The sequence below is a fragment of the Oncorhynchus tshawytscha genome, linkage group LG19 (assembly GCF_018296145.1).
Source record: "Oncorhynchus tshawytscha isolate Ot180627B linkage group LG19, Otsh_v2.0, whole genome shotgun sequence".
NCBI lineage: Eukaryota > Metazoa > Chordata > Actinopteri > Salmoniformes > Salmonidae > Oncorhynchus > Oncorhynchus tshawytscha.
In genome coordinates, this window is record NC_056447.1 from 46,583,783 (window position 1) to 46,600,456 (window position 16,674).

The window sequence follows — 16,674 nt, forward strand, 5'->3', positions numbered from 1 at the left end:
GGATGACCAGTGAAATAAACCTGCTGGAGGACGTGTTACGGGTGGGTGTTGCTATGGTGACCAGTGCACTGAGATAAGCCAAGAATTATAGATGACCTGGAGCCAGTGGGTTTGGCGACAAATATGTTGGGAGGGCCAGCCAACAAGAGCATACAGATCGCAGTGGTGGGCAGTACATGGGGCTTTGGTGACAAAACAGATGGCACTGTGATAGCAAACTGGCTGTAGTCTAACTAGAGTGTTGGAGGCTATTTTGTAAATGACATCGCCGAAGTCAAGAATCGGTATGATAGTCAGTTTTACAAGCGTATGTTTGGCAGCATGAGTGAAGGATCCTGTGTTGCTAAATAGGAAGCCGATTCTAAATTTAATTTTGGATTGGATATGCTTAATGTGAGTCTGGAAGGAGTTTACTGTCTAACCTGACACCTAGGTATTTGTAGTTGTGACAGCAAAATGGATCCTAAGGATGTGGCAAATAACCTCGAAACGGGGGAATATTTACAGGTTGCTCAGGAGGTAAAGGGAAAGTCAGATGAGTGGAATAAATGTGACTACTGGAGATCAAGAAAAAGGTAAGGAGCAAGCGCTATGTGCATATTATGCGTGTCAAACAGGTGCTGTATAGATTCATAATTTTTTGGACCATTATGAAAAAGGAAACGCTAAAGTATAAGCATACCAGAGTTGTAATGTTTTTTTGTCAAGATTTTATTACAGCAAAGATTAAAAACAGTTGCATTAATTTGTGAATAACATTTCTGAAACGGAAAGCTAATTATTCAAAGCTCGCTTTATTTTATTTATTTAAAAAAAATGCTTGATTGCATTTCAAATTATGAATAACTCGTATGCTGTGTGATGACATGAATGAATGACTGATTGATATAGAAGTATTGAAATATAGGCCTAAGTAAGCTACGATATTAAGACTAAACTGTGTTCTTAGGCCTATAGCTCGATGGTGGTTATACAAGGCTGCTATACTAAGCCTACTAATGATAAAACATGACTTATTATAATAATAACAGTAATGAGATCAAGAAATAGGAGCATGATTTTTCCAACAATTTGGAAGTGTAAACACAAAAAAAGTATAAATAATACCAGAGGCTGTTCTAATGAAAAAAAGTGTAAAGCCTTTCTTACAGCAAAGCAAAGATTAAAAACAACCAAATGTGAAATGGTTTACTTGACATGTCGTTGCGTGAGGCTTGGCGCTAATAAACAAACACTCAAAGAAGCAGGATCCATCTTATTTCTGTAGAAACAATGTATTCAGAAACTATTCAGACCCCTTCACTTTTTCCATATTTTGTTAAGTCAAAGCCTTATTATAAAATAAAAAATGTTACTGAAACTACACACGATACCCCCATAAGGACAAAGGGGAAACAGGTTTATAGAAATGTTTGCAAATGTATTAAATATAGAGCTCCATTTTTATGGAATGGTCTGGCTACCCATGTGAGAGACGCAGACTCGGTCTCAACCATTAAGTCTTTATTGAAGACTCATCTCTTCAGTAGGTCCTATGAGTGCCGTGGCGGAGATATTTGTGGGCTATACTCGGCCTTGTCTCAGGATGGTAAGTTGGTGGTTGAAGGTATCCCTCTAGTGGTGTGGGGGCTGTGCTTTGGCAAAGTGGGTGGGGTTATAGCCTGCCTGTTTAGCCCTGTCCAGGTGTATCATCGAATGGGGCCAGAGTGCCTCCTGACCCCTCTGGTCTGAGCCTCCAGTATTTATGCTGCAGTAGTTTGTGTTGTGGGGCTAGGGTCAGTCTGTTATATCTGGAGTATTTCTCCCGTCTTATCCGGTGTCCTGTGTGAATTTAAGTATGCTCTCTAATTCTCTCTTTCTTTCTTTCTTTTTCTCTTGGGAGGACCTAAGCCCTAGGACCATGCCTCAGGACAACCTGGCATGACGACTCCTTGCTGTCCCCAGTCCACCTGGCCGTGCTGATGCTCCAGTTTCAACTGTTCTGCCTGCGGCTATGGAACCCTGACCTGTTCAGCGGACGTGCTACCTGTCCCAGACCTGCTGTTTTCAACTCTCTAGAGACAGCAGGAGTGGTAGAGATACTCTGAATGGTCAGGTATGAAAAGCCAACTGACATTTACTCCTGAAGTGCTGACTTGTTGCACCCATGACAACTACTGTGATTATTATTATTTGACCATGCTGGTCATTTATGAACATTTGAACATATTGGCCATGTTCTGTTATAATCTCCACCCAGCATAGCCAGAAGAGGACTGGCCACCCCTCATAGCCTAGTTCCTCTCTAGGTTTCTTCCGAGGTTCTGGCCTTTCTAGGGAGTTTTTCCTAGCCACCATGCTTCTACACCTGCATTGCTTGCTGTTTGGGGTTTTAGGCTGGGTTTCTGTACAGCACTTTGATATATCAGCTGATGTAAGAAGGGCTATATAAATCAATTTGATAAATATGAAAACAGAATATTTACGTAAGTATTCAGACACTACGCTATGAGAATCGAAATTAAGCTCAGGTGCATCCTGTTTCCATTGATTAACCTCGATGTTTCCATTGATTAACCTTGATGTTTCTACAACTTGATTTGAGTCCACTTGATTGGACATGATTTGGAAAGGCACACAACTGTCTATATAATGTCCCACAGTTGACAGTGCATGTCAGAGCAAAAACCAAGCCATGAGGTCGAAGGAATTGTCCGTAGTACTTGAGACAGGATTGTGTCGAGGCACAGATCTGGGGAATGGTACCAAAACATTTCTGCAGCATTAAAATGTACCTAATAACACAGTGGCCTCCATCATTCTTAAATGGAAGAAGTTTCAAACATTCCTAGAGCTGGGCACCCGGCCAAACTGAGCAATCGGGGGAGAAAGGCATTGGAAAGGGAAGTGACTAAGAACCCGATGGTCACTCTGACCAGTTCCTCTGTGGAGATGGGAGAACCTTTCATAAGGACAACCATATCTGCAGCACTCCACCAATCAGGCCTCTATGGTAGAGTAGCCAGATGGAAGCCACTCCCCAGTAAAAGGCACATGCCAGCCCGCTTGGAGTTTGCCTAAATGCACCTAAAAGACTCTGACCATGAGAAACTAGATTCTCTGGTCTGATGAAACCAAGATTTAACTCTTTGGCCTGAATGCCAAGTGTCACGTCTGGGTGAAACCTGGCACCATCCCTACGGTGAAGCATGGTGGTGGCAGCATGCTGTGGGGTTGTTTTTCAGCGACAGGGACTAGGAGACTAGTCAGGATCGAGGGAAAGATGTACAGAGATCCTTGATGAAAACCTGCTCCAGAGCACTCAGGACCGGAGACTGGGGATAAGGTTCACCTTACAACAGCACAACGACCTTAAGCACACAGCCAAGACAACGCAGGAGTGGCTGAATGTCCTTGAGTTGCCCAGCCAGAGCACACCACTTGAAACCGATCGAACATCTCTGGAGAGTAGAGGTCACCCGATTATGATTTTTCAACGCCGATACCGATTATTGGAGGGCCAAAAAAAGCCTGTGCCGATTAATCGGCCAATTTTAATTTATTTATTTGTAATAATGACAATTACAACAATACTGAATGAACACTTATTTTAACTTAATACATCAATAAAATCAATTTAGCCTCAAATAAATAATGAAACATGTTCAATTTGGTTTAAATAATGCAAAAACAAAGTGTTGGAGAAGAAAGTAAAAGTGCAATATGTGCCATGTAAGAAAGTTAATGTTTAAGTTCCTTGCTCAGAACATGAGAACATATGAAAGCTGGTGGTTCCTTTTAACATGAGTCTTCAATATGCCCAGGTAAGAAGTTCTAGGTTGTAGTTACTATAGGAATTATAAGACTATTTCCCTCTATACCATTTGTATTTCATTAACCTTTGGCTATTGGATGTTCTTATAGGCACTTTAGAATTGCCAGTGTAACAGTATAGCTTCCATCCCTCTCCTCGCTCCCTGGGCTCGAACCAGCAACACAACGACAACAGCCACCATCGAAGCAGCGTTACCCATGCAGAGCAAGGGGAACAACTACTAGAAGGCTCGGAGCAAGTGACGTTTGAAACGCTTTTAGCGCGCGCTAACTAGCTAGCCATTTCACTTCAGTTATACCAGCCTCATTTCGGGAGTTGATAGGCTTGAAGTCATAAACAGCACAGTGCTTGACGCACAACGAAGAGCTGCTGGCAAAACTCACGAAAGTGCTGCTTGAATGAATGTTTAAGCGCCTGCTTCTGCCTACCATCGCTAAGTCAGATACTTAGATACTTTTATGCTTGTATGCTCAGTCAGATTATATGCAACGCAGGACACGCTAGATAATATCTAGTAATATCAACCATGTGTAGTTAACTAGTGATTATGATTGATTGTTTTTTATAATATAAGTTTAATGCTAGCTAGCAACTTACCTTGGCTTACTGCATTTGCACAAATACAGATTTACGATTGTTATGAAAACTTGAAATCGTCCCCAATTAATCAGCCATACCGATTAATCGGGCGACCTCTACTGGAGAGACATGAAAATAGCTGTGCAGTGATGTTCCCCATCCAACATTACAGAGCTTGAGAGGATCTGCATTGAAGAATGAAACTTCCCAAATACAGGTGCCAAGCTTGTAGCATCATACCCAAGAAGATTCGAGTCTCTAATCACTGCCAAATGTGCTTCAACAAAGTACTGAGTAAAGGGTCTGAATACTTATGTAAATGTACCATTTCAGTTTTATTTTATACACCTGTAAAAAACTGTTTTTGCTTTGTCATTATGGGCTATTGTGCATAGATTGACGAGGGGACAAAACATTTAATAATGCTGTTAGTTCCTTTTCCAAGCTACAGGTATCGTCGTATCGCGAAAACCCTAGTTGAAATGAAAATAAAGTATGCCAGTTTAGTGCATCATGCTCTACATTCTATTCTGAATTGACTAAAGGACTCCCTCCAGTGGAATTAGATATATTTTCAGAGACTACATTTTCAAACAGGTGGCAAGCTGAAGCAAAATGATTATTAAAATCCCCACAAAATTCAATTTTGGTCTAGTATGGGACCAGAGGCTGACAAAACCTGCTGGGTAAACAAGGGGGTGGAGACTTGTTTCAAATATTTAACCACTTTCCAGAAATTAGCACCGGTCTCCGAAACACACAATTCAAGAAATATGTTGATTTTGCTTTTCTAACCAGATATAAACATCTATTTCTCAAATGTGTGAAGGACTGTCAATCAGACATATAATCAGTCAGTCTAGCCTTAGACCAAGCTAAATGTATTTCCTGTAATTTCACAGGCAATTTATTTGTGAACTAAGGATTAGATCTCTTTTACCCTTAGATTTTTGTACAGTACATGATTATCTGTAACAGAGTTACAGGGAAATATAACAATTGGGGGCCTGATCCAAGTCAGTGATAGTTGACAACCTACCAGTCACTCAACCCCAGTTAAGAAAAATGTTAATCATAAAAATTCCGTAAATGTCTCTGTAATAATGCATAAGCGAGATGTAGGCATCTTACCATTTCTTATGCAAGCAATGGGACAATGGTCACTGAACTCATAAGCAAATATCCCATTGGCTATAAACTTTTATAAACTTATAAGCATTTATTGGGGTGAGTTGGTTTAATTATCAGCCAAGTTAAATTCAGCTCAGTACAAATATCTTTCAGTTGATCGGATTTAGCATAGTTAGTAAATTGTCTGACCTGCTGTCTAAGAGCACATAATGAGGCTTAGGGAGGGCAATAAATTCCCACTAGCATCAGATGGACATTATTACTAAGGCCCACATTTAGGACTAGACATCCAAATTGCTTAGATTTAAGTTGCTCTGTATGTACAGTATATGGCGACGCCCCCTTCTCTGTCAGACCTAAAAACATTGTAAGAGACGCATACATTGTCAGAGACGCATAGACTTCTTTAACCAAGGTTCAGTTATAAACAGAGTATCTGCATTGGTTTGAAATCAAACTTCTGCCATTTACGTCAACCAGCCCAATGACGCAGATGACAGATATTTGATGAGGACATAAATTAAAACAAGAGTATATGAGGGTTAGCTGTTGTGGGTAAGTAGTGATATCCTATCATTGGCAGCAATCATTTAGCTGTGGCGCCGTGGTATGGCAAAACCATTGTCGCCATGCCCCAAAAACATAGAACATGGAGAAATATTTCCGCTGAGGTCGATTTCGAAGATGCTAGAACGATCCACATTTACTTTGAAATATTCCTCTCGAGGCGCATTCCAGTTGTGAGTGCCAGAGTGAGGGAATTCCCAGAATGGAATATAAGCTGCAAAAATAGGCTAAATAAGCCAACTCAAACTTGTGTCAGCAGCACACGTTTACATTTTGTATGGCCTACGTATGTTCTAATGGACAAAAGCCTGAATTAATTCATGGTTGTTAAAAAGTATACCTTCTTGATTATTTTTTTTTCCAACCTGCAATGTAATTGTTCTGAACCACAAGCTGAAAATGTTTTCATTATACCCGCTACTCTACTAATGACTAGCCCAATAGGGTAAAAATGCAGATAGGCAACCCCATGCTTCAGCCTATTTATTTATAGCCATTACACTGCATCAGATGGGCTACAGTTGATAATGATTATTGCTAATAGCATACCATGCATAGGCTATATGCATGGTCCAATATGTTAAAATCATTTTACCAATATATTGTTTGCCTCATTTCTGTAAGAGGAAATTATATTTTAGGTATCAGCATAATTGTATTTCCATTCATTTTGGAGTAGAATGCCGTTTTAATGTTCTACCCATGGAGTCTGACTTCAGAAACCACTACTGAGAAGCGCTGTTTCAGAGACGGCAAGGGCCAGGGTGCCCTGATGAACAGGGTGCCCTATGGACCAGTCTGAAACCCCCTGGATGTGAGCCCCCTCCGTTTCAACTCCAAACTACCTCTATTGTAGCTTTCCTCCTGGGGCTGAATGCTCAAGCCATGAATGAACTACCCTGCCTGCCATGATTGTCTGTTGACCCATTTGTCTTTTTTCCACACTTAAAGCGATTTGAGAGTTTTAAAGTGCTATAAAAGATAAACTCTTAACACTACAATGGCTTCAGTATATATATTTTTTAGCCTTCACCACCTCCCATTGACCCGCGTTTGGTTCCAAAGAAAATAGCCTCTCATGACTGTGAAGGGGCTGGCATTCATGATTCACATACCTCAGGACCACGAGATTTATGGAGTTATAGTCTACATGGCTCTAAGGAGGAGTACCATTCAGAAGTCATCAATAAGGGATAAACCAATGACTGTTAGCTCACACACAAAGATGGTGATTATCCAAATATGCAGCATTTTTATGTCTAGGAAATTGTTATTTTTCCAATAACACTAATTCAGCGATACAATCTGGAGACAGCCAGTGGATAAACTGCTCAAGAATTACAAAAAAACTAATCTTTAGGAATGTTATCGACATGATGCCATTAAGTTGTTCCTGTCTGTGCTTGACTGTATTGACAAGTTCTTCTGATGCATTTGAGCCGGACACTCCCTGACCCAGTTAAGGTTTAAAACCTGGAACAAAAAACAATATTTCACATTCCACTGAGGAAATATACAATGACTATGGATTTAGTTTAAATCCCTGGATATCCTAAAAATATGTCTGCTACGTATCCACATTTTGTCTGTGCGTGTGCCTGGACTCCCGGAATCCAAATGTGTTCCATCATACCTGGCATGAGTAAGCAGGGGGTTGGATTAACCAATACATTCAACGACCACCGCACCGGCCTACCTCGGTCACAGGGCCACAATGACTGACTACTCTCTCGTCCACCACTCACGCTGCGATTGTACAGCCGACCACTGACCCCATGCATAACGTTAACATACCCTGGACAGTTGTTACCTCTGTGCGGGTGCATTGCTATTAGCACAATGACATGATATCTGTTCCCATAGAATTCCAGTCATTGAGCCAACAACCGTCCATTTAAAAGCTTGTCTCAGCACAGCTATTTTCAGGTCTCTCTAGAGATGTTCGATCGGGTTCAAGTCCGGGCTCTGGCTGAGCCACTCAAGGACATTGAGACTTCCCCCGAAGCCACTCCTGCGTGATCTTCGCTTTGTGATTAGGGTTGTTGTCATGTTGAAAAGTGAACCTTCGCTCCAGTCTGAGGTCATGAGAGCTCTTGGTGCAGTCTCAAAAACCATCAAGCACTATGATGAAACTGGCTATCATGAGGGAAGCCACAGGAAAGGAAGACCCAGAGTTACCTCTGGTGCAGAGGATAAGTTCATTAGAGTTACCAGCCACAGAAATCAGCAATTAATTGCACCTCAGATTGCACTTCACAGAGTTCAAGTATCAGAACACATGTTAACATCAACTGTTCAGAGGAGAAGCGTGAATCAGGCCTTAATGGCTGAATTGCTGCAAAGAAACCACTACTAAAGGACACCAATAAGAAAAAGATACTTGCTTGGGCCAAGAAACATGAGCAATGAGCATTAGACTGGTGGAAATCTGTCCTTTGGTCTGATGAGTCCAAACTTGAGATTTTTGGTTCCAACCGCCGTGTCTTTGTGAGACGCAGAGTAGGTGAACGGATGATCTCCGCATGTGTGGTTCCCACCATAAAGCACGGAGGAGGTGGTGTTATGCTGTGGGGGTGCTTTACTGGTGACACTGTCTGATTTATTTAGAATTCAAGACACACTTAAGCAGCATGCCTACCACAGTGATACGCCATCCCATCTGGTTTGCGCTTAGTGGGACTATCATTTGTTTTCCAACAGGACAATAACCCAACACACCTCCAAGCTGTGTAAGGGCCATTTGACCAAGAAGGAGAATACAAAGCTGTCATCAAGGCAAAGGGTGGCTACCTTGACGAATCTAAAATATATTTTTTTATTTAACACTTGTTTGGTTACTACATGATACCATATGTGCAATTTAATAGTTTTGATATCTTCACTATTATTCTACAGACGTAGAATTTACTATGTAGATAAAAGTAAATATAAAGAAAAACCCCTTGAGTAAGTGTGTCCAAACTTTTGACTGGTACAGCAAATGGATGATTTTTAAAGCCAGGCACATTTAACTATTGATTATAGACCCTTTTTATTTAGAGTTTAAGACGATAAGGCAAGGGCAGTTTTCTCATCTCCCCATACTGCTGCTGCATCCGCCGCATTGTTCTCAACACCAATATACTGGTTAACTTTGCTATTAAGCACATTGTCTAAGAAAAGGCACTTATTCAACAGCGCACTGATGTGTTTCAGAACTGCAGACACCAACCACTACGCAAAGCGGGAGGAAACGCATTTGTTACAAAATAATATAATTTTGGCCTCCCGAGTGGTGCAGTGGTTTAAGGCACTGCATTGCAGTGCTTGAGGCGTCACTACAGACCCGGGTTCGATCCCAGGCTGTGTCACAGTCGGCAATTTTGAGTGTGACTCCAAATTCAGACCTCCATGGGTTGATAAATTTGATTTCCATTGATAATTTTTGTGTGATTTTGTTGTCAGCACATTCAACTATGTAAAGAAAAAAGTATTTAATAAGAATATTTCACTCATTCAGATCTAGGATGTGTTATTTTAGTGTTCCCTTTATTTTTTTGAGCAGTGTATATATATTTTATGCTATTGCTCGACTAAAGAAATCTTGGTCGACCAACAGCTTATGGACCAAACAATCGGCCAGTCAACTAAATGGGGTCCGCCCTATTAGCTAGCTAATAATAATAATACTTTACAAATTGAAGGCCAAAGGTAAACAGCCCGCGAGTAGTTTTAGAATGCCCCACGACATGGTTTATGAATGAATGACAAATTAATTGTAAATTAATGCAAAAAAAAAACAACACTTTGAAACCTTTTCAGCGTGATTAGAATGAAACACTTCCTTCGTTGCGGTGGCAAAGTTTTGGCGCATTCCATGTAGGAGGGGTGAAGAGGGAGTCTAAGATGATGCATCTCAATTGGTCTACCGGTTTTGGAGTGACAGGTCAGCCTCACCCAATGATCCAGTTTGTTTACATCCTAGCTAGATGTAGGTACCGTAATTTCTGGACTATTAAGCGCACCTGAATATAAACCGCACCCACTGAATACATTTTTTTTAAAGTATTTTGTACATAAATAAGCCGCACGTCTATAAGCCGCAGGTTCCTACCGGTCCTTGCAAACAAATTAACTTTACACAGCCTTTAAACGAAACACGGCTTGTAACATAAAAAAATAGCAGTAAACAGTAGCCTACCAAGAAAGTCATTGGTCACCATCTTCCTCCTCCTGTGCACTGAAACCACTGAAGTCATCTCCTTCGGTGTCGGAGTTGAATAGCCTCAGAATTGCTTCATCCGATGTTGGATCGCTGCCCTCTTCAACACGCAGCAGTCCAGCCTTTCGAAACCCGTTGATGATAGTGGATTTTTTGACAATGCTCCATGCTGTCAGCAACTCTATTTCCTTTTCCAACAGCCAGATCAATCGCCTTCAACTTGAAAGCTGCATCATATGCATTTCTCCGTGTCTTTGCCATGATGAGGGTGACAAAATGAATGTTGGGAAGTTTGAGCGCGCTCGATTTACGTCGCATTATGTGACGGTGCTCAGTTTTTTGGCGGCATGAATCTTGTGAAAGTGGGAAAAACCCATAAATTAGCCACGTCATTGTATAAACCGCGAGGTTCAAACCGTGGGAAAAAAGTAGCAGCTTATAGTCCGGAAATTACGGTATGTTATATTAGACAGGATACAGTGCAATCGGATAACTTGCTAGCAACTGGTGACTGCCGGTGTGGCGGTAATACGTTCAACACATCAGCCCTAGTCAGTCCCAGTGGGCCACTGAGCCCTTTTTAGCCTAAATTTAAAAGTAAAAGAATAATTATACACTAGCTGGCTAGTTGGCAAAACATTGTTGCCTCAGCATTGAAAGTTAGTTAGGCATCGAACATAGCTGTACTGGCCATCATTATAAGCTGCTAGCTGGGATATATAATTAGGATGAACCGTCATTCCAAAATCGGTTGACCAATAGAATCATTACACCTCCCTCTAAACCCCTCATTACACCTCCCTCTACTACTTCCGGCGCCTACAGAGATGGCCGCCTCGCTTCGCGTTCCTAGGAAACTATGCAGTTTTTTGTTTTTTTACGTGTTATTTCTTACATTAGTACCCCAGGTCATCTTAGGTTTCATTACATACAGTCGAGAAGAACTACTGAATATAAGATCAGCGTCAACTCACCATCAGTACGACCAAGAATATGTTTTTCGCGACGCGGATCCTGTGTTCTGCCTTACAAACAGGACAACGGAGTGGATTCCATGCAGCGACCCAAAAAAACGACTCCAAAAAAGAGGGAAACGAGGCGGTCTTCTGGTCAGACTCCGGAGACAGGCACACCGTGCACCACTCCCTAGCATTCTTCTTGCCAATGTCCAGTCTCTTGACAACAAGGTTGATGAAATCCGAGCAAGCGTAGCATTCCAGAGGGACATCAGAGACTGTAACGTTCTATGCTTCACGGAAACATGGCTCACTGGAGAGACGCTATCCGAGGCGGTGCAGCCAGCGGGTTTCTCCACGCATCGCGCCGACAGAAACAAACATCTTTCTGGTAAGAAGAGGGGCGGGGGCGTATGCCTTATGACTAACGTGACATGGTGTGATGAAAGAAACATACAGGAACTCAAATCTTTCTGTTCACCTGATTTAGAATTCCTCACCATCAAATGTAGACCGCATTATCTACCAAGAGAATTCTCTTCGATTATAATCACAGCCGTATATATCCCCCCCCAAGCAGACACATCGATGGCTCTGAACAAACTTTATTTAACTCTCTGCAAACTGGAAACGATTTATCCGGAGGCTGCATTCATTGTAGCTGGGGATTTTAACAAGGCTAATCTGAAAACAAGACTCCCTAAATTTTATCAGCATATCGATTGCGCAACCAGGGGTGGAAAGACCTTGGATCATTGTTACTCTAACTTCCGCGACGCATATAAGGCCCTGCCCCGCCCCCCTTTCGGAAAAGCTGACCACAACTCCATTTTGTTGATCCCTGCCTACAGACAGAAACTAAAACAAGAAGCTCCCAAGCTGAGGTCTGTTCAACGCTGGTCTGACCAAGCTGACTCCACACTCCAAGACTGCTTCCATCACGTGGACTGGGAGATGTTTCGTATTGCGTCAGACAACAACATTGACGAATACGCTGATTCGGTGTGCGAGTTCATTAGAACGTGCGTTGAAGATGTCGTTCCCATAGCAACGATTAAAACATTCCCTAACCAGAAACCGTGGATTGATGGCAGCATTCGTGTGAAACTGAAAGCGCGAACCACTGCTTTTAATCAGGGCAAGGTGTCTGGTGACATGACTGAATACAAACAGTGCAGCTATTCCCTCCGCAAGGCTATTAAACAAGCTAAGCGTCAGTACAGAGACAAAGTAGAATCTCAATTCAACGGCTCAGACACAAGAGGCATGTGGCAGGGTCTACAGTCAATCACGGACTACAGGAAGAAATCCAGCCCAGTCACGGACCAGGATGTCTTGCTCCCAGGCAGACTAAATAACTTTTTGCCCGCTTTGAGGACAATACAGTGCCACTGACACGGCCTGCAATGAAAACATGCGGTCTCTCCTTCACTGCAGCCGAGGTGAGTAAGACATTTAAACGTGTTAACCCTCGCAAGGCTGCAGGCCCAGACGGCATCCCCAGCCGCGCCCTCAGAGCATGCGCAGACCAGCTGGCCGGTGTGTTTACGGACATAATCAATCAATCCCTATACCAGTCTGCTGTTCCCACATGCTTCAAGAGGGCCACCATTGTTCCTGTTCCCAAGAAAGCTAAGGTAACTGAGCTAAACGACTACTGCCCCGTAGCACTCACATCCGTCATCATGAAGTGCTTTGAGAGACTAGTCAAGAACCATATCACCTCCACCCTACCTGACACCCTAGACCCACTCCAATTTGCTTACCGCCCAAATAGGTCCACAGACGATGCAATCTCAACCACACTGCACACTGCCCTAACCCATCTGGACAAGAGGAATACCTATGTGAGAATGCTGTTCATCGACTACAGCTCGGCATTCAACACCATAGTACCCTCCAAGCTCGTCATCAAGCTCGAGACCCTGGGTCTCGACCCCACCCTGTGCAACTGGGTACTGGACTTCCTGACGGGCCGCCCCCAGGTGGTGAGGGTAGGCAACAACATCTCCTCCCCGCTGATCCTCAACACTGGGGCCCCACAAGGGTGCGTTCTGAGCCCTCTCCTGTACTCCCTGTTCACCCACGACTGCATGGCCACGCACGCCTCCAACTCAATCATCAAGTTTGCAGACGACACAACAGTGGTAGGCTTGATTACCAACAACGACGAGACGGCCTACAGGGAGGAGGTGAGGGCCCTCGGAGTGTGGTGTCAGGAAAATAACCTCACACTCAACGTCAACAAAACTAAGGAGATGATTGTGGACTTCGGGAAACAGCAGAGGGAACACCCCCTATCCACATCGATGGAACAGTAGTGGAGAGGGTAGCAAGTTTTAAGTTCCTCGGCATACACATCACAGACAAACTGAATTGGTCCACACACACAGACAGCATCGTGAAGAAGGCGCAGCAGCGCCTCTTCAACCTCAGGAGGCTGAAGAAATTCGGCTTGTCACCAAAAGCACTCACAAACTTCTACAGATGCACAATCGAGAGCATCCTGGCGGGCTGTATCACCGCCTGGTACGGCAACTGCTCCGCCCTCAACCGTAAGGCTCTCCAGAGGGTAGTGAGGTCTGCACAACGCATCACCGGGGGCAAACTACCTGCCCTCCAGGACACCTACACCACCCGATGTTACAGGAAGGCCATAAAGATCATCAAGGACATCAACCACCCGAGCCACTGCCTGTTCACCCCGCTATCATCCAGAAGGCGAGGTCAGTACAGGTGCATCAAAGCTGGGACCGAGAGACTGAAAAACAGCTTCTATCTCAAGGCCATCAGACTGTTAAACAGCCACCACTAACATTGAGTGGCTGCTGCCAACACACTGACACTGACTCAACTCCAGCCACTTTAATAATGGGAATTGATGGGAAATGATGTAAATATATCACTAGCCACTTTAAACAATGCTACCTTATATAATGTTACTTACCCTACATTATTCATCTCATATGCATACGTATATACTGTACTCTATATCATCGACTACATCCTTATGTAATACATGTATCACTAGCCACTTTAACTATGCCACTTTGTTTACATACTCATCTCATATGTATATACTGTACTCGATATCAGCTACTGTATCTTGCCTATGCTGCTCTGTATTCTTTATCCCCTTACACTGTGTATACGACAGTAGTTTTGGAATTGTTAGTTAGATTACTTGTTGGTTATTACTGCATTGTCGGAACTAGAAGCACAAGCATTTCGCTACACTCGCATTAACATCTGCTAACCATGTGTATGTGACAAATAAAATTTGATTTGATTTGATTTTAAACCCCACCTAACGGAATGAACGTGCTAAAACTTTGCAACTGCAAAAAAAAAGGCAGCGAAAGCAAAGGGCAGGGTAACGTAACCCAAAAATGTTTTGCATTAATTTAAAATTCATTTGTACTTGCCTTTAAAAATAAAATCCTTGCAATTTTTATTTAGCAAGGAACTGTTTGGGAAGAAACAAATTTTTCTCTGTAGTAATGGTACAACCATAACACTAACGAATCTGCACTCTCTAGAGCCTTGGAAACGACGCTACAGTGAAGCCTAATCATTACAACAATTATCTGAAATAAAAATTACAGGCGCAGTGCTCCCAAATTCAAATTTCAGGTTGCACAGCAAAACATTTAGGAGCATATGTGACCAAAGTCAACCTTAGAGCCCTGTCGATCCTATCTGGGGAACTGCAACAGCCCTTTAAACCACAAAGCAAACATTTCAACATCTTGAAAATGCAGGTTCGATATTTATTTTCTCAATTGATCTTGTAAACGCAATGCGTTTCTCACTATATCTAGGCCTACACTTTTAAGGTTGAACAGCAGACACTGATTAGGTAATAGACTATGTACTGTTCCAAATGGTGGGGCTACTATGTGCAAAAAAATTGATTCTAACAAACAAAAATATGCACACCATCTTTTCTGCCATGGAAACACATCAACAGCTCCACCCACCTGGTAAAAACAGGAAGCTGTGATTGGATGACCTGGACCCTGATGATGACCAGCAGCAAGGTGCTGATGATGAGGACGATGAGCTTGAGGAGCGTCTGCAGGACAGCATAGGGGAAACCATCTTTACCCCTCAGCACCTGGAGGAGTGTATCCAACAGCATGGGCAGTGTGAACTGAGAGAGGTGGGGGGAGAGAACGAGAGAGAGGGGGATTGAGAGAGACAGTGAGAGAAACAATTAAATGACTTATCTGTACACAGGATTCACAATGGGGTGGGAGAGGTCAGTTGTGTCGATTTTTCATTCTAATCGACCTCCAGTTGAGAAACACTGATCAGTTAACAATGTTTTCTGGATACAAGGCCTAGCGTTGTCTGAATACTAAGCTTGAAGGCAAATCAACAGAGTGAAATCAAGCATTTAAACCAAACAGTGGCTGTTCTATGAAGTGCAAACAAATCCTCAACTAATAAAACCAGATGGATCAAGATCCTTAAATATTTGGGGGAAAAAATAGACTAACGAGTTACATGATACAAACGCATCAGGGAGCCAAAGCCAAGACTCCTCTTTATATGCAAGCAGGGGCCTTAGCGTTGATAAAGTGTCCGAGACGAGGAGAGATGCCAAAACAGCTGCTCACCATCATTCCTTTTCAAGTAACCCTTTTGTAGTAAAAATGGGAGCTAGCCAGTATCATAAAAAAAAAAATCATCCAATAACTCAAATCTATTACTGGGTTTCGTAAGCGAGGGCGTGACCGTGCAGGGTGAGTAATTGTTGAAGCGATGGCGAGTGTTGCACTGTGGAGCGAGGTTACGGGCATGGCCTGCCTTAGCCGTTGTGCAATTTTGTCCATTCCCATTTTGTTGTCATTCTGATAAGGGTCATTGACGGTTTAAACATCCTGTTTTTGACCTAAATTACACTATGTTAATAAAGTATTACAATTAAACACGTAAGTGAGCGTTAAGCCTTTTCTTTTCAAAAGCTCGTATCATGTTATGATTGCACCTTGTTTCACATTGGTTGAGCGCCTACTTCTCCTCTCCAAACGTACCCCTTGTGCAACAAACACCTCGTGGACACAGCAGATGGCGATGACTGTGATGCCTTGCTCCTTGCATAAAGTGGCTGCAGCCACCAGAACAACAGTCACAGCAATGGGAGTCCACACTAGAGAGAGAGAAAGAAAGGTTGAAAAAAAATAAGGAAAATAGAGAATAGGATGTCACAATCTACAAAAATGAATGCATTTCGAAACCACTTGATTTATGCCCTATTCTACCTCATTGTTGACTACACCAAATTCAGCCAGAATGATGCAAAACATCAGCTTGCTTGTTATTAGCGTTGCAAAGCTACCAGTAATTTACCAAATTTAACTAAATTGTCAGTCATTTTGGTAATTAACAGCGAATATGGCAATCTATCGTATCTTTGGTAA

The 16,674-nt window shown here is 42.6% G+C and overlaps 1 protein-coding gene across 1 annotated transcript in view; it reads right to left on the reverse strand.

Annotated features, from left to right (window-relative positions):
* tmtc3 (transmembrane O-mannosyltransferase targeting cadherins 3) overlaps positions 1–16,674 on the reverse strand; it is a 117,407-nt gene that overhangs the window by 61,259 nt on the left and 39,474 nt on the right. The window contains exons 5-6 of the mRNA XM_024380079.2: positions 16,288–16,403; positions 15,229–15,401 (exon numbers count right to left, since the gene is read on the reverse strand). Coding sequence (XP_024235847.1) covers positions 15,229–15,401; positions 16,288–16,403 — 289 coding nt within the window. The remainder of the gene's footprint in view (positions 1–15,228; positions 15,402–16,287; positions 16,404–16,674) is intronic.